This window comes from Ammospiza caudacuta, chromosome 9, assembly GCF_027887145.1.
Source record: "Ammospiza caudacuta isolate bAmmCau1 chromosome 9, bAmmCau1.pri, whole genome shotgun sequence".
In the NCBI taxonomy this organism is placed as follows: Eukaryota; Metazoa; Chordata; class Aves; order Passeriformes; family Passerellidae; genus Ammospiza; species Ammospiza caudacuta.
Window position 1 is genome coordinate 762,114 of NC_080601.1, and position 18,235 is coordinate 780,348.

The 18,235-nt window shown below is 44.4% G+C and overlaps 1 protein-coding gene across 4 annotated transcripts in view; it reads right to left on the minus strand.

Moving 5' to 3' along the window:
• Window positions 1-10,874: 10,874 nt before the first annotated feature.
• The window catches only part of COL13A1 (collagen type XIII alpha 1 chain), a 54,490-nt gene continuing 47,129 nt past the window's right edge, over window positions 10,875-18,235 (minus strand). For all 4 annotated transcript variants that reach the window (XM_058810131.1, XM_058810129.1, XM_058810128.1 and 1 more), the window contains 3 exons: window positions 15,638-15,724; window positions 11,659-11,697; window positions 10,875-11,225 (listed from right to left, as the gene is read on the minus strand). In XM_058810131.1, the coding sequence (XP_058666114.1) occupies window positions 11,223-11,225; window positions 11,659-11,697; window positions 15,638-15,724 (129 nt within the window). In that variant the 3' untranslated portion in view covers window positions 10,875-11,222. The remainder of the gene's footprint in view (window positions 11,226-11,658; window positions 11,698-15,637; window positions 15,725-18,235) is intronic.

Here is an 18,235-nt window from a genome sequence, read left to right on the forward strand (position 1 = left end):
TTTCAAATATTTCTGGAAAATTGGGGGTCACTTGGTGACACAATAAAGAATTTTTGAGTAGAGCAGATCTGAGCAAGGCAACAGTGGAGCAGTTACTGGGTGTGAATTGTTGTGCAGTAACAGCACCCTTGGAACCAGCTGCTTTTTAGAGCAGGTAAGAGACTTCTGATCACAGCACCTGTATATTCCAGCCATTTAGAGCTATTCAAGGAAGAATTGTTCCTAACACACATTTGTGCCATTCAGATGGAGCTGTTTGGGGAGGAACTGTTGCTAACCCTTGTTTGTGCCATTTAGATTGAGCTGTGCAAGGAGGGACTGTTGCTAACCCTCATTTGTGCCATTTAGATTGAGCTGTGCAAGGAGGAACTGTTCCTAACCCTCATCTGTGCCATTCAGATGGAGCTGTGCAAGGAGGAACTGTTGCTAACCCTCATTTGTGCCATTCAGATGGAGCTGTGCAAGGAGGAACTGTTCCTATCCCTCATTTGTGCCCTTTAGATGGAGCTGTTCAGGGAGGAACTGTTCCTATCCCTCATTTGTGCCCTTTAGATGGAGTTATTTAAGGGAGAACTGTCCTAGCCCTCATTTGTGCCGTGTTGGAGTCAAGCAGAGCTTTCCCACTCAGCAGGAGCAGGGCCTGCCCTCTCTAGGTTGTGCAAAGACCATCTGCCTGTTGCCTTTCAAGCACAAATACAATCTGTCACTTTGTCAAAATAAACAACACATCTCCCTGATCATTTCTAGCCTGCTGCCTGCCTGCCTCCCCAGCTATGGGGGAGCAGCCTGTTTATGGCACTCTCATTTTGGGGCAGAAGCTGTTACAGCTCAAACATTGCAATGAATATTTCATAGCTGCAGAACCCAGAGAAAGGGCTCTGCTCTCACTGGGGCTGGCAGGCATTCAGGGCCAAGTACTCCAAAAGCGCCATTTTATGTGTGTATGTAATCCAGGGAACTTGATCAAATCAGTGTAAGCACTGCCCTGACATTAGGATAACCTGTGTGTCTATACAATGGTCACAGTGAACACCTGTAACAACCGAGTTCTGCAACTAATCTATATATCTATAATGAAAATTAATTATTTTTTCCATTTTTAGCCATTTTTAATCCCTTCCTCCATCTTTCATATTGGGTACAATGGGCTAAAGAAGCCAGAAACCCTACATCTTAACTTTCTGGAGAACTCTCTTTTAATAGTGCTTTCTTAAATTAGCTCATCCCACGTACTTTAGAGTTTAAAGTCTTTGTGTGTGTCAGATTCTGACACGTTGTTTAACGTGGGCTGATTAGCTGCAGTCACAGGTTAGCTAAAGTGTGTAAGCAAGGGGAAAGGTCTTTCTTCCCCAAACACCAACTGATTCTAAAAGTGAAATATAGTTTATTAGCTTAGCAAAATATCAAAGATGTCTTTTCATCCTTTAAAAGGAGGTTTGAATCCTTTTTACTTATCCTTAAATGCAGCTAAGATTATGTCTTAATTATTCCTTAACCATATAAGTAAAAATACCAATTGAATGTTTAATCTCAATCAACATAAATTCTTTTTTTTTCTTTTTTTTTTTTTTTTTTTGTCTAATGGAGATTTACAAACCTTTCTTTCAGAGGAATACATGGTAGGATCCCTCTCCACAACTCAGAAAGAGTAGCCAGAAGGGGATAGGGAAAATAGTGGGAATCATGAGCATAGAATGGCTTCTCCAAAGAATTAGAGCAGGTCAAGACCTGTAGCTAAGGAAACTGAGGGTGGCTTGAGAAAGGACTCTCTGATGCTCTTGGCTTGGTGCTCTGTGCTTCCCAAGGATTGCAATTTTTACATTAACTACTAAAATACCTATTTCAGTTTCTGAGTTAGAGGAAAGCTGGATGGATAAAACCATCCATTTGTGAGTGATGCTTTTGGCCACAGATCAGTGTGGTAACCACGCTAAAAGGCAGAAAAGCCTCTATCCCTGTGCATTTCTTTAAGAAAACTACTTGCAACAATGTGCATTTACTATAGGCCAGCTTTCTGCTGCAGAAGTGACACAGTCCTTGCCTGGGGACTCCTGATGTGATGATCTGGGTTTGGCATTTGCAGAACTCTGTGGACTGTTTGAGCACTGAGTCACTCAACTCCAGATCCCTCCAGATCTGCGCTGAACAGATCACACTTCCCACTTGTCACCGGCTGCAAAGGGATCCTGGATCTGATTGATCACTCCTGTGCTGATAAGGATGTCTGTCCCTGTGCTGTTACACCCTCTGCTGTCCTTTGGAGCAGTGACACCTTTCCTTTCTCCTCTGGTGACACAGACAAACTCATTTTCTCCCGGGCTCAGACCATTAAGCTCCAAGTTCTTTCCAGAGCAGCTTCACAGGTAAGGACAGCACAGTCTTGCTTGTTTGTCTGCTTTCATAATTGTTCCTGAGTTTGATTTAAAACAAATTTACCTCATTAGCTGGTTTTTTCTGCTAAATGCATAGCCCTAAAGCAAAAAAAAATCTCAGCTGTGTCCAAGCCAACCTTTGGGTCTCAACCTTTGGTTTCTCTGAGGCAGGACAGAGCAAGCCTCCAGAACATTTATTTATTAAGCAAGTGCAAGATTTCACTGCTTTCCCAGGGCAGAGCAATACATACCCAGGAACCATCACTTTATTAACAAGAGTGACCTTGAAGCCTTAAGGAAAGATAAAAACCAAAGTTTCAAACACAGACTCCATTCCCAGTTGGATCATCAAAACATGTTTTCCTATATAACTTTATCCATCATTCACTGTTAAACACCCACGTTCTTGAGGATTCTGCCTCACTCCAAGCTCACTGTCTGTACCCAGAGGAGGTCAGGAGTGAAGCACACTAATTTTATAGTGGTAACAGTATTTTTGAGGTTTCTCTCCTAAATCCATGGACATTTCCCACCAGTTCCACAGTTCCCGGCCTGCCTGGCAAACAGCAGATGGCGTGGTTGCCTCAGCACAGGAACCTAAAACCACCCCAAAGGGGAAGTGAATTCACCTGTAAGTGAATTTATGGGCTGTGATTTGCATGTGGTGTCATTTACAAAAGACACAAACCATGTGCAGGTAAACAGGCATTTTTATAAAAGGAGAAGAGAGTATGTACATCGTAGGGAACAAACGCAGACTGTACTGGAATAGCTACCTATGTATGTATTTAAGTTATAAATTAAAATAGAAACCTCACTAAAACATTGACACAAAGGAGTAAAGCTTCAACACAAGGCACGGGGAATTCATCACATTCCTCTTGGAAAACAACAGGATGACACTTTAAATGTGATGTCACACTACAACCACTCCCCAGGCAGAGATATTTTTCATAACCTCCTCCCTGGCTTTTTAGCCCACTTTTAGTTATCCAAAAACCCATTTCCCAGACAAAGTTCCTCCTAAAATCTCACATATTTGTTCTCCTAATGTAGATAATTAATATAAATACCATGCTAAGGTAAGGTATTTAAAACAGTAATAATACAGCTTTGCATAGCAGTTGTTATCACAATATAAACCAGCACCTCTGATAATATCAGCACTGGCTTCTTTATCTGATGAATGTGTACTCGGTGATTAAAGATAACATTCTCATCTTTTACAAGAAGAAAGAAATACTTTGAAGGTGCTACATTTAAGCAACACTCTACTTTTACAAAACTCAGCTTTATTTACTACTGAGGAGCGGATTCAGGGAGTTCTTTAAGTGTATCTCTGGTTTCCAGGACAGGGATGGTTTAATAGAAATCACTGGATTAATTAATGGAATCAGGAAATGTAGCTGAAACTCAGCTCTTGTTCTGACAAAAATTCCTAACTTATTTTTCACTCATAGAGATGGAAATCATTTACCTGAATCCCTTTCCTTGTCCATGTTGAGTGCTTAGTCCTTTAGTGTCTTTTTAATCTTATATCACACTGAGAAAAGATTTGCTTAAAAACCTAATAGTGGAAAAATATTTATAAATAAACACCAAATAATTACAATATTTCAATTCCGTTATGATCAGTATAACTCCTCATGGCACAGCTGTCTCTGCTTTTGTAAAATACTGCTAGGAATGGTCAACATGGAATTCAGAATTCCCAGGATTAAAAACCAAACAAATCAGCACTATTGTATTAACAAAAAAAAGTGAAAAAGAGAAGTCAAATGCTCATTTTGGCTGAAGAAGCTCCTACTGAGGTTGAAAAGCTTGTGGGAAAGAACATCCCTTTGCTCTCTTCACTCTAGCATGGAATTACTAAGCATGGAATTTCGTGGAAGTCCAAAAAATTCCAAGTAGCTAAACTATGTCAAAAGGAGTTGAAATAATGTCTTTGAAACAGCACAATGACAGTAAAAGTTATGGCTAACACAAAAGTATACACAACACATACATGAATCAATGCCAACTAACATTGGATATTCAATATACAGGCTGAAAATCTCAGTGTGGAAAAAAAAAGTGTACAAAATGTATTCAGATTTAAACATCTCAATCAATCAGTGTCTGTAAGAGAAACACAGAAACAATGCCCTGTCAAGTCTACTCACAATTCATCACTTTGCTACAGCTGCAATAAATATTCTACATCCTATGCCATCAAAGGGGGAAAATCTCTCTTGTAAAATACAAGGAAAGCAGATATGTAAGGACACAGTTGCTTCAGAAATCATTCTCCTGCAGGTCATTCACGTTTGTCTGGTGTTGGCTGATGAGCAGATCTTGGACAGAAAGTGTCCCAGTACCAAAGAATTTGGTGTCCAAGTGACACAGAGATGAGAAACAGCAGTGCCAATGACACAAGCACTCCAGGTGTGGGACAGGCCATCAGGGCCGTGTTTCCTGTAGCTCTGAGGATCTGAATGCCAAAGGGGATATCAATGGGACTTTCTGGACGAGCTGAATCACCTGGATGGGGGACGGCAGAGCATCGAGAGAAACCCCACAGGCACTGGTGATGGCAGCGTGGAGAGCCCGTGACGTGCACAGGCTGTCCCCAAGAACCAGGGAACCCTGCCACTGCTGCCCTGCTCAGCCTCTGGAGCTGCATCTCTAAAGCCTGAGAATGCCGTGGGGTCAGGCTGTGCCTCCTGCATCGGGGACAATCTCGTGGGGTGGGCTCAGGCTGTCCCTCCCTGCACCGGGGAGGATCTCAGCCCTCCTGGGATGGGGCTGAACACAGCAATGAACGTTCTGCCTCAGTTTGCCCTTCTTTAAACAAGGAACAGCAGAGCCAAGGGAGTGCCAATGGGACAGGTCATCAATGAACGCTGAAGGACCAGGCTTGGAGGAGCCTGCTTATGGTGGCCTGCACAGTCTTGCTGCCGAGTGTCTCCCTCTCCTTTTCACTGACATCACCCAGACAAGACTGTGGAATTCACAGAGCAAACATTCTTCTTTTGGAAGGTTCAAAAAAAGGGTGAAACTGCTCGGTCTGTGGCACTGCTGGTGGGCTGCAACATCAGGGTAAAAGCAAATCTTTGCAGGAGAGCAAAAGGGACGATTTACTGAAGCAACGTTTTGAAACATTACTGTGAAAAAACAATGGAATTATCACAAAATGGAATTTCACACTCCCAGCAAACCCCCACTGGAGACAAGAGACTGACAAACAGCATAGCATGGAAAGCAATAGTGTAAGTTGCACTCCACAAGCTCCACCATCCGTCCTCTTGTACCTGCCATTACTATCTAAGTTCCTAAGCTTTTAAACAGTAGTTCAACAAACTCACGTTTTGCAGGAAAAACAAAAGTTTAGCACGTTTTTCTTGAAAAAAAAACCCTGCAATATTCTAACTCCATTTAAAAAACAACAAACAAAATTGTAAGAAAGCTACAAAACTACACTGCCCTGCTGCCTTTTAAACAGTAAAAGCTTTACAGTCAACTCTAAAATAAATCACAAACATCTAAAAGCTTAATTCGTGTTTTGCCACGATGTTCTCATCAGATAAAATGTTTACCAAAGCAGGCCTACAAGGAGGGAGGGAGGACAGCAGGAAGGGTAGATAACAGCAGGGAGTGGAAAATGATCCAAACGTGACCAACTGAGATTTTCTGCAAACGCACAAAAGAAAGCAGTTCTTTTGTCTGGATCAAAGACATCTGGAAGATATAGGGACAGAAAGAGGGGAAGGGAAGAAAAAACCCAAAGTGTAAAAGAAGGGGAGACCTTCATCCAGCAAAGCATTTGCACATAGGCTCAGGGTGAAGCCCAGCCTAAAGCTAAGTGTGAACCCGAGTGTGCTGCTGGATTCAGAGGAGGGAAAACAACAGCAAACAGACAGTAATACTTGAGCAGGTACCCTCCAAGAACTTGCCACCTTCAAACAAACGTTTTCCTCATTTAATTTTTCAGCTCTTTCTAGCCAAGCCTGCAATTCCAGGCTGTGGAAGGTTTTGCTGAAGAGGACAGAGCGGCTCTTGCCAGACTTCACTGCTTTCAGACAGACCACCGAAGGTGGGAGGAGACCATTTCCACGCGGCTGGTCCCTAACATAGCCCTTTGGATCGTTGTAAATGTCAATGAAGCGTTGTGGAGGGAGCCTTTTGTCTGGGCGAGGTCACTGGCACCTGGTCCCTAGGTGTGGCCTTTGGGGATATGTTTATCCCCACAAAAACGCGTTTGCCGACACAAAGCACCTTTTCACTACTGAACTTGGGGAGAAAAAACAAGACAGGAATGTCCTTAGGACATTTTGGGTGAGGAACTTCTATGCACTTATTCCAAAAGCCCATTAAAAATATACCTAAAAGAAAACACAAGAAAACAGAATAGAGCAAACCATTTGCCCCCAAAAATCATTAACAAAAAGTAAAAGTAACATTATCAAACTATATATATATAACGGTTTTCATTAAAAAAATAAGGAAAAATGCACACCCTACCGCCTGCAGTTCTGGTCAGGTTCTCCCTCCACCCACCCCAAAAAGTAAAAAAAAAAAAACAAAACAAAAACAAATAAAATAAACTAATGTTTCCACCAGCCTGGTTCTCAACTGAAACAACTTCTTTCCCCACTACTCTATTTCCTGAACACAGCTGTTAGAAACCTCATTAAAAAAAAAAAAGTCTGCAATTCTTCAGATGAACATGAAAGCAGGACTTTTCCCCCAGTCTTGCAAACCTGGACTTATTTTAACAGTAGACTTTCTGTGCGTTGGAGAGAGGAGATGGGCATCAGGTACAGGGGTCCTTATCAGAAGATCAGAATGATTCCACTCGTGCTGACAAAGAGTGCTTGAATCTGGGATTGCTCTGGGTTAATGGCATCCCTTTGAGCTGGAACTCAGCACTTTCTCCCCAGCTGTAATGTGAATTGCTTAGCACTTGGATCTGTCTAATGATTGAGATAATATCACTCATTAGCTCTAATAACAATGGCCCTGGCTCACCCAAGTATTTCAACATGCAAATGGCATCCTTTAGGCCAGCAGGGAATCACTCCCTCCAAGTTAAATACCTGGTTTAGTTCTTGGCCAAACGGGATTCCCAATGCACTCAGCAAAGGAGAGATGTTTTGTCAAGTTCAAAAGATGGGTACTTATTTTAAATTCGGGGTTTTTAAAATAAATTGCAAGAGCTGTGGTGGAAAGATACTTGAGCTTACATGCTGACCTTCAGCAGCGGGGGCTGAGTAAAGGATGCCAGGTTTGCATGGCAGCTGGCAGAAAGTATCCAGGTTTGTATATTCTGCCCTTCAGGCTGGGAAACGTCCTCTGAACCCCTCAGCGCTTTGCCAAATCGTTATTGCCCTTTAGCGAACATATTAAAACATGTAACAGTGGAACTGAACCTTTGTGATCCTTCTTTTCCATCTGGATGTGCATCTGTGGAGATGCACCCACAAAAGGGCCTTTGTGGGCCAGCAGAAAACATTTCTGGAGGGCTGCAGCCAAAGTACATCCAGAGGGTGCAGTGGAGACCAAAGCACAAGTACAGCAAGTAAAGGAATTAGTCAGTAAAACCAGACTTTCTCCACACTCCATATTTTTCTCTTCTTGACAACATATTTCATGCCTTCAGAATCCAGTATGGTTTTAGAAAACCCAAACAAACCAACGTCATTTCCTTATAATTAAATGGGAGAAGAAAGTTTGTGATGAAAAGGTTAAAGATGGAATCATCAATGACACAGGTGGAAGTTTGTCACCTGGTAACCAGAAATGGTAGCAAAAAGTGTTACCACATCCTCTCTGAGCAGCACTCTGAACTGAACACAGTTCTGGGGTTTCTCTGTTCTTCTAAAGAGAAATCTTCAAGAAGGATTTCTTTCTTGGATCAAAGGATCCCCTCCCAGAAATATTGTCTATGTCTTGCACTCATTTATGCAGCTGCTTCTGGAAAATGAGCCTAATTCTTCATCTGAAGAGTCTGACCACAATAGTAGAGTGAAGTGAAAATGACCAAAGAAAAATAAAATAAATGGTGCCATTCTCAACCCCTGCCACTGGCCTCTGGGAGAAACCAGAAAGCAAAGCAGAAAGTGCTGGCACGCTGAGCTCCTGCAGGCCCAGCATCTGGGCACACATTCCTGGTGCCCTGCTGAGGAACTCTTCCCAAGCTCCAGGGAGGCAACTTGAAAACATCTCCAGCAAATCTTCAGGAAGGTCCTCCTCTCCTTTCCCTCTGCTGCCAGTTCCCAAGCTTCTGCACCCTCAGACTCACTTTCTGGCTATCAGCCAAGGAGTTTGACCCTTGAAGTGGCAGACAAAAGGTTTCACGTGAAAACAGACAGGTAGAATTGACAGGAACCCACAGCAACAGCAGCCTGCTTACAGGTTTTAGTAGGGACAGAGCCTGAAACAAATTGCCCCACTCAGGGTGGTACAAACCCAGCTGCCCTGCTTGGGTTTCTTTTGGCATGTAAGGAGCTTAGGGGTCTGGTAAGAGCTGCAGGTCAGTGCAGCACCACTGATTTGAGCTCTCTTGTCTATCCCCAGGGGCTGCTGAGGTTGTATCAGTACTGGGGCTGTGGAACAGCAATCCAAAATGGTTAACTGGTACTTCAGTTGAGATCCCAGGCTATGATCTGCCACAGCCACAGGGAACATTTGTCACCATTTCCCCAACCTTTAAATGAGTGGGTGCCTTACACGTTTTCCCCGTGGTAGGTAAGTCTTTGCTGACCTAAGTCAGGTACTATCAGGAGTTCAGGCAATTTCAATTCAAGCTCCCTTACACCTCCCTCTTTCTCACAAATAGAGCAGTCAAAAAACAGCCCAAGAAATAAAACAGGTGCAGCATCACCCTGAGAGTCCTTAACCTTTCAGGAGCTGTGTCAGGACAAGGTGGGAGATGTGCACTTGCTCTGCTCTTGGATCAGATAAAAACAACCAACAGCAATCCCATGCAGTGCAATCACAAAACCCAGCTACACAAAAACCATGCTACACAGACCAAAGGGAACAGGAAGCATTGGCAGCTTCTCCTAGGGATCTCTGTATTTTTAAGGATTAAGAATAGCCAGGATTTGTAAAGGGACTGAAGCATTCAGACATCCTACCATCAAGATCAGAGCAGGAACTCACTGCTGCTGCTCTAACCTTCCAAACCCAAAGCACAAGAGGTTCACCTGGCTGGGTCTTTAGTAACTGCTTTAACAGGTGTGCAAGTAAAACACAATTGGCCCATTAGCTGTTCCAATTAGTTTCACAGCTGCAAAGCCTTTAAACAGGGAGCTGGGGCTTATATTAACAACATCTATTACTGAGAAAGAAACCAGAGAGAATCCCTCAGTGCTCTGTGGTCCATTTTCTTTCTGTGCCGTTTCAGCTGCAGCACACCAAGCATCTCATGAAAACATCATGCATGGAAACGTTTCATCCCAAGGACAATGTTGGCTTGAGAACAAATAGTTGTAAATACCATGAATTAGTTAAGGTCGAAAGTTGCAAGGAGTTTCCTAACTGTGAGGGCACTGGAGTCGGAACAGCCTGCAGGGCAAGGAGGGAAAGGACACAGGGCAGTAGAAAACTCCCTGTTTTCAGATGAAATTCAGTCCATTTCTGAAAGGCCGAGTGACAGATGGATTGCAGCAGTCAGAGGCTGGGCTGGGATCCTTGGGCAGGCCCCAGCAGCCCTTTCCCTGGCTACAAGGGAACTACATCCCTTACTCTGTCACTTTATTATGATGGTGCTAAAAGGCTGCTTGGAATCCTCCGGGAAATCACCTGATAACAGTTTGTGAAGAGATGAACAGGTGAATAGAGGGAGCAGGACTTGAGTGGATCAGTCTCGCTAATAAATCACCACTTGTGCTTCTCCTTCGGGATCATTAAACACTGGCAGCTTCCCCCGAGACTCCTGCCCTGCCTTTTTCCCCTCTCTGAAGGGCAAGGCAAGGGGAGGCGTTTTAGGGAACAGATTTAGGCTCCCACCTTTCCCCTCACACCCTAAGCAAAGCACACTGTTATGCTCACTTTAGCCTGGTAGTATTTTCCTCTCTGCATAGTTTAGACTTGAGACATCAACAAAGGTAGGTCAGGAAGGATAATTAAGATGTGCATATGCAAATGAAAATTACACACTCTGCAAATTTGCATGCAACATTTGGTTAACATTTTAAGAAGCCACGTGGATTGATTTTACAAACATTTGTTAGGATATCAAGGTATGCTGCGTTATGCTTAATTTGAAATAAGGATTTAATTAAGCTGTTTGAAAGCCTACAATTTAGAAAGGGATGAGAATTTCTTGCCAACCAGGGCTCCTTATCATCAGGGTTATTCCAGATCATGGGAGGATAATTGTAAATCATGGTGTCTCTACATTCCCAGTGCACAGGACCACTAGGAGGTTTTTCAGCAACACTTTAATTCATCACAACAGAAGTGTTAATATTTCACTTTAATAAAAAATACATAATATTTTGAAATATTCTTGAATTATCCAGCTTGAAAAATGAAAATGACCTTTAAATCTATACAGGGCAGTTCCTTTGGGCACTTTAAATGCAATAATTTATTAAAGTTCCTATATTCATCATGTGTGCACAAATATCATGTAAATATTACAGCTGTACTCCATGACAAAACAAGCGTAATGCAGACATAGAATCATACAGAGAACTGACAAATGGGGAAAAAGGGAGATCTAGTATTTTCTGTACAAAAAATATGCCACTTTTTGATAATTTGTAAAAATGCATAACTTCTGGCATTTCAGAGAAGAACACCGTATAAAAATAAATATTCTATGTACAGTAACACACACAGGTCAGTCCAGGGTTAGAATCATCACTGCAAAAGAAAACATAAACAAGTGTTAGTGACAGCTCACAGGGCAAGGACACTGTTAGGGAAGCTGGCTCTGGGCTCTCCAGGAGGAAAAGCAGCTCTGATGGATCTCATCAGGGATCCTTTTCCACCTTTCCTGAAGGGGGGCCAGACCCTGGGGAGTGCAGGGGGGGTCTGAGAGAACCCAGCAGGAAATTTCATCTTTGTGCAAGGATTAGAGCACTTTGGGGCAGGCAGCTCAAAGGCCACAGGTACAGTTCTTTCCTTATAGCCTACAGAGCTGAGCTGTGATATTTAAATAAGGAGGAGTTTTGGTTGCCACTTTTCTGGGATCCCAGCCATGCATCCACAGCTCCTCTGCCCTTAGGCAGATCATGGAAAACGTTAGCAGGACCCGTGGCACTGCCAACTCAGCACAGCAGCATTTCCAAATTACCTTATTCCAGCAGCCTTGAACTGGAAGGCCATCTTCTCCCTGTGGAAAAGATGGATGAAACAGGAGTTTAGGACACAGAAAGTAGCACAGAGATGGAAAGGACAGCATGTGTTAACTGTTACTGCAACAAACAGTTTGAACCTGGGCTGGAGGAATAGTCTGAGAGATATTCCTCATCCTTCAGATGACCCAGACTTCTGGCTGGCACAAGCAGTGCAGCCTGGAGCAGGGGCTGGGGTGAAGAGGGGAAATGCCTGCAGGCTTGCAAGGGACTTATGTACCCGAGAACCACCCTCCTCTAAGAAAGGAGCCCAGCCAGCCTTCCTTGAAGGAAGAAGACAAGGAACATAGGAGGTCCAACCCAGCCAGATACACAGGAAAGTGAGAGGTGGCTGCTCTGTGTCCTCAGGCTTGGCTCTGCAACACTGAGCTTAAAAGCCAATCCCAGAGTCAGCACTAACCTCAGACACTGAGGAGGGTCTAGAAAAAAATCTCCATTTCCTTCCTGCCCTGTTAAAGGGTTTGCTTTGTCACGTGAGACACTGCCCAGTTATCCCCTCTTGCCTCTGGGCAGATCCTGCTCCAGGGAAATTAGGGCAGCCCCTCTGCTGGTTCAGGATGTCTCAGCTGACTCCCTGAAAAGGGACTTTGGCTTCAAAAACATCAGTGGGATTTCTGTGGAAATCCCCTGGCACTTCTGCACCCTTGATGTCTTGGGCTCCATGGCTGGGAAATGCTTTTGTAGATTACTGCCATCATTTCAACCCTGTGCAGCCCTCTTTGATGGGCTAGGTATGACACCAGTGCTAAGGTGCTCTGGAGCAGCAGACAGAGTCAGGTGTCTGACACAAGAAGTCAAATTCTCGTGCTGTATGCACATGGCAGACTCATGGTCTATAACTTTTCCCCAGGAAACCAAAAAAAAAATACAAACAGAAAAGCAAATGCACAGTAATATATTGAGAAATGAACTATTTGCTGGAGATGCACTTCCAGGGGGCTGATATACTGACTGCCATGATGTTATATTGCTTTCAAATGCATTTTTTGGACTTTGGCCTCCTTGTGCTGTTTCCTCCCTTTGCCCCAGCTACGTGGAAATACAGAATTCCAACTTATTTACTGGGTAAATGGTGGTGTTCCCATTGGTACACTGGTGGTGACAGGAATGGCTGGTACAGTGCATGGCAGGAGGGGATGGGAGTTAGGTGTATGAAGGAATGGGAGGCCAGGGAGTCACAGCTCAGGGATCAAAGGAACACCAGGGTCACAAGGAAGTGTTTGTTGCGGGCCAGTGTGCCGAGAATGGAAACACGAGGTGCTTGTTAGTACCAAGGATCTCCTTCCACACATCTCACGTGTGCCAAGAGTTAGTTCACAGCCTCCATGAGCTGCACACACGGATGTGTCAGCTGGATGCCAAGCTTTTAACCTAGTTGGATCAAAAAACATGCTTATTCACGTTCCCAAGCTAGCTTGCATGCCAGAACACCATGTATAAAAAATAACAGCATCCATACTTCATCAGATTTTCTGGCAAGTTTCCCTTAATGAAAATAGGTATGAAAAGAAGTGTGAGTTCTAATATGGCCATGTGGGGTGAGTCCTCACTGGGAGCAGTGACAAAACCAGAAATGTCACCTGCCAGGGCACTGGTGGAATCCTTGCACCTGTGAAATTAGGTGCCTTACTCAGGCAGAAGTTACTCCACAGAAACCTGGCTGTGATCACTGGGACACAAAGCACATGGCTCTGTGGTCTTCCTCCTTGGAGCACTGTTCTGGCCAGGGATGGTTTCACCTGGGGCACTGGCACAAGCTTCTACTACCCAGAATTTACAGAGCAGCAACTGAGACTGTGAATGGTCACTGTCCCAAAGAGGCAACAGCACTCAAAGGAGGGAGCACTGGAAGGGAAATTATATTAGCTCTTCACAAAGCTCAAATAACAAAGGCTTTTAATGGCAATTTCATTGTGCTTTTTTTTTTCCCCTCAAGAAACTAGGAAAATCTTTTAAACTAAATGTGGCTTTTTGCTTTGGGATGCATTTTCCCAGCTAGTTGAACTAACAAATCCCATCCCTTGCAGATGGCTTCAAACCTCCTTAAGTGAGCATAAGGCTTGGAAAGACCATCCTCCAGCAAACCTTGTCATGCCAAACAGGGCTGGATGGGCAGGGGAGTAAAAGTTTCTTTGTATTATGGAGATGCTGAAACTCTCTCAGAGAGCAAAACGTCACCTGAATGCTGCATCTCCAGAAAACTCAGAGAAAATGAATAAATTTATTGGGATACTAAGAAATCAGTTGGGGTTAAGTGTTTCTGAATACTTTTGTCCTACAACAGTTGGGCTACATCAGGCACTAATACAATAATAATTTTATTACTTGAATAAGATGGATTTTAGGAAACAGGCAATTGTAAATTCAAGTGTTTTGGATGCTATGGGTACAATTTAGACTTTTGGGGAGAGTCATAAATAGGAATGATCCAGCAGGGAAGTTAAGTGTCCCTATTAATATGTTTCACATGGGCTTACTAATGGGATAACTATTCTTTTCAGTCATCTTCATGTATGGGGTGACTGAGGTCATCCAGAACCATGTCAGGCTGTGCTCAACACACACAAGCCATTAAAAACAGAGTTAATGAAGGACACAAGCACTGCAGCTCCTTGTGAGGAAGCCAAGCCCGTGTAGAGCTGGGTCTGCATACACTGGTTTATTGTCAAAGGGAAGGCAAAGGAAGAAGTGAAGCTGTTGTAAATAAAACCACATTCCAACTCTATTTCCCTCATGCCACAAAGTGCTGCTGACAGCTGTTGGGGATCAGAATGAAGGGAAGGGCCTGGTTCTGACAGCAGCAATGAGAGGGAGGGAGTCTGGAGACAGGTAAGGAAGGAACTGCCAGTGTTTCCAGGGCATGCAGCTGTTTGGGGGATCAGAAATAGCAGCAAGAGGCCAAAAGCAAACGAGCATGCAGGAAAGGGAAGGTACACCATACCAATGGGCATGGGGCATCCAGGCCGTCCAGCCCAGGTAACCCCGGCTCACCCTTCTCGCCTTTAAAACCTCGCAGGCCCTGTTCATGAAATCAACCACTATCGTTATTTCAGTCAGTGCCAGGCAGCTCCACGCCCCAGGAGGACAGGCTGAGTGCCTGCTGGGCCTGGCACAGACGGGGCACTCGGCTGCACACCCACACTGGGCCCTGTCTGCACGCTGGGCTGGGCAGCAGCAGCAGTTTCTGTCATCTGTGAGCCACGAGATGCTTCTCGGAGAGGGTGGGAATGGTGTTTCCTCCATTCCAAAATCAGCCATTCCTCCAACCCTCACTGAGAAACCCAGCAGCTGGATTGCTAAAAGAATGATGCCCAAGTACTCCTGGAATCTGTGGCACTGCTAGCAGATTTCTGGCAGTGTTTGCTGCAGCATATGAATTTAGATTAAAATGTACACATATTCCTGTATTTATTTACTTGTCTAGACTTACAGCCAATCTGTTTTGACAGAAACATCCCATTTAGGGTAACTGAGACTTGTTTTCGCTCTGGGTAGTGCAGCTCAAGTGCCCTGTGTGCTCTCAGGCCATCACATCAGCTGGCTGCTATTCCAAGGCAAGGAACCAGCATTGCAGTTTTGCTGTCAGGTAGCTTTGATCCCATGGAGCATCTCCAGAGAAGAGCTGGAACCAGCAGCAAGGGAGACAGGGCTGCATCCACAGTGGAGAGAGCCCTGAGCTCCCAGCACATGGCACACCCATGTACCCAAACCTTTGTCTGGAAGAGGAAGGAACATAACCATGGTCACTCAGCAGCCTGATCCCTCAGAGGATCACTTGGTCCCACAGGCTGTGGTGGGAACCCAGCTGGGCTTATCCAAATGTTGGACTTTTGCAAGACCATTATTTGTGTTATGATTTCCTTCTGTCTTCCCCATCAACACATCTTAAAACAATACATTTGATGAAACAGGACATACCAACGGACAGGGTGCATCTAATCCAGGTGCTCCTTGGTCTCCCTTATCCCCTTTAGACCCTCTAGAGCCTTTCTTGCCCCTCTCCCCCTGTAAATAATAGTTTAGTCCGAGAAAAAAAGAATACACAAAAGCTTTAGGATCATCCATTTCAAACAAATGTCAGCGATAGTTTAAAAAAGGATAAACATTTAGGAAACATTTTTAAAATCAATTTCCCTCTGAGATGTGAAGATCAATGTTTGGAGCTGCATAAACACTGTGGCTGTGGCTGCAGTCCCACATGGCCAGGGCTCAGCACCAAAGGGATCCTCACACCACTTCCCAGGGCTTCCCACACATCACAGAGGGCACCTTGGACGGGAAATCGGGATGGAAACCACCCCTCTGGCCAGTATTGTGCCACATTATCCCCATCTCCAGCTGCCTGGGAAGGTCCCTCTTGCACTGGGATAGCACTGGGAGGCTTTTGTACCCCTCTGAATTCCCATTCTGACAGAAAGTCTCGCTCAGGGAACCATAAGCCAGGGAATGAAGGAAGAGCTCAGCTCTGAGTCTGCACAGTCTGGCTGTCCTTCGGGATGCTCTGAGTAGTGCTCTCCCAAAAAACCTCTTAGACCAGGGAGCAGTCCTAGGCAGCACAGCCACAGGTCCCTGATCCTTAACTGGCAGCACAAGGCAGGGCATAGGGTGGCATTTGCCAGTTACATCCACACCAAATCCTGCTGTGTAACAGGAAATTCTCAAAGCTGCTGAGCATCCAACAGGGGAAGGGGCTGCTGCACAGGGAACTGAGCTTAGGGTCCTTGTGTTAAAGGAATTAAGGGATAAAATCGGACAGCACAGGCTGCTGCTTCTTTAAAAAATAGTGTTAAACCCAAAGCTGGCAAGAGAAATGGATGGGAGATGAGAGGAAATGAGGAGAAGTCACCCAGAACCAAGCACTGGAATGGAGAGGATAATCCAGGAAAAATGCAGCATGGGTTGCTCTGGAGGAAGGAACCAGGAAGAAAGGTGGAAGAGGAGGAAGGGATAAAGGGGACAAAGGTGGACCTGTAGGAGCAAGGAAGATGCACAAACACACACAAACCCCCACAGCATTAAAATAACAGCAGGACAAGTTCAGGGCTCACACTTTTTCAGCTGGCTTTCACAAAATGCTGGCTGTCCCCGCTGCCATTAGTGCCACAGCCCAGGCACAGCCATGCTATCTCCTGCTTCAAGAGAGAGCAGCAGGAGCATTTCTGGGATTTAAAAAGCATGGAGGAAAAGAGAGGCTTTTGGCAAACTGGGACTTCAGAGTAGGGGAAATCCCTGTACAAAGGCTCAGTGGCAAAAGGGGTACTCTCCAGGGCCCCCTAAGATATTGCACTTGCCCATTCCACTCCTGAATCTCACTTTGCCATTGCAAACTGCAGCGAGGCAGAGTGCAGTCATGCCAGCAGAACTCCCCACTCGTGCTTCCCAGCTCATCCTCTACAAGGAGCTGCAATTTCTCCCAGTTCTCACTTGCTGTTATGCCAGAGCTCAGAGAAATCCCATTAATGAAAGAGCCTTCTTTTAACTAAGGCACTCAGCTGAAAAACCAACTGAAAAAGTCTAGGAATTAAAAATGACAGATTTTAGAAGAAGCCACACACGCAAAACAAAAGTGAAGTGAAAGTTAAGAAGCAAAGCCAGAAATGCAATGATTAAAAAAGGGGAGAACTTTGGTGCTTCCATGACACTTGAACCTTTCTCCCCTAGTTTAAGATGCCAGTTGGCTTAGTGCTGTCCAGAACTGTCCTTTCTGTGCAGAGTAAGGTCAGAAACCCATTGCAGACAGAGGACAGAGAACACTCACTACACATCAAAAGCAAATCTATATAATGAAATCATCACATGGGCACATGCACTATAAAAAATTACACCTCCAGGTAAATTTAGATGGTGTCAGAGCCTTATGAATAAAAGGTGTGGCTACATACACTTGTACTGTACTGAACCTCTTGACATTTATACAATTGTAATATTACAGACTCGAATGCAAAAGTAATTTATATTTCTAAATCTAAAGAATATCCAACCACAGCTCTTAAATTTTTTTATCAAAAAGATCCAGATTCAAGGTCTTAATAGGCAAGAAAACCTGATGAAAAAGAAGGAGCTTCTCAACAGACACTTAGCAATGTTTACCTTTCCATAACGCTGGTGGTACAATGGGAAAGGTGCCATTCCTGCCACTGGGTTTGACCCAGCTCTGCACCACCACATCAGGACAATGCCTGAGGAGACTTCAGGCCTGATTCTTCAAGAGAAGCAAATTTAATTTATCTTTTCAAAATTTCCATCTTTCAAATTCTCTGCAGGATTGTTTGCTGGAAGACAACCTTCTTTTTCATGCTTCAGGGACAATTTAGAAGTACTGAAATAAGACTTGCTGGCTGCACCTCAGCTGATTCTCCCAGGAATCCCTATTATTCATCAGGAACTAGGTAAGCAGGATTTCCTAAGGCACACCATGCTGGCCTAACCAAGTCCTGTGCTTCAGTCAGAACAGAGGTGTGACCACAAGGAGCACATCAGAAAATCCCTCCTAGAGCCTTCAGTGAGGTGCAGCCC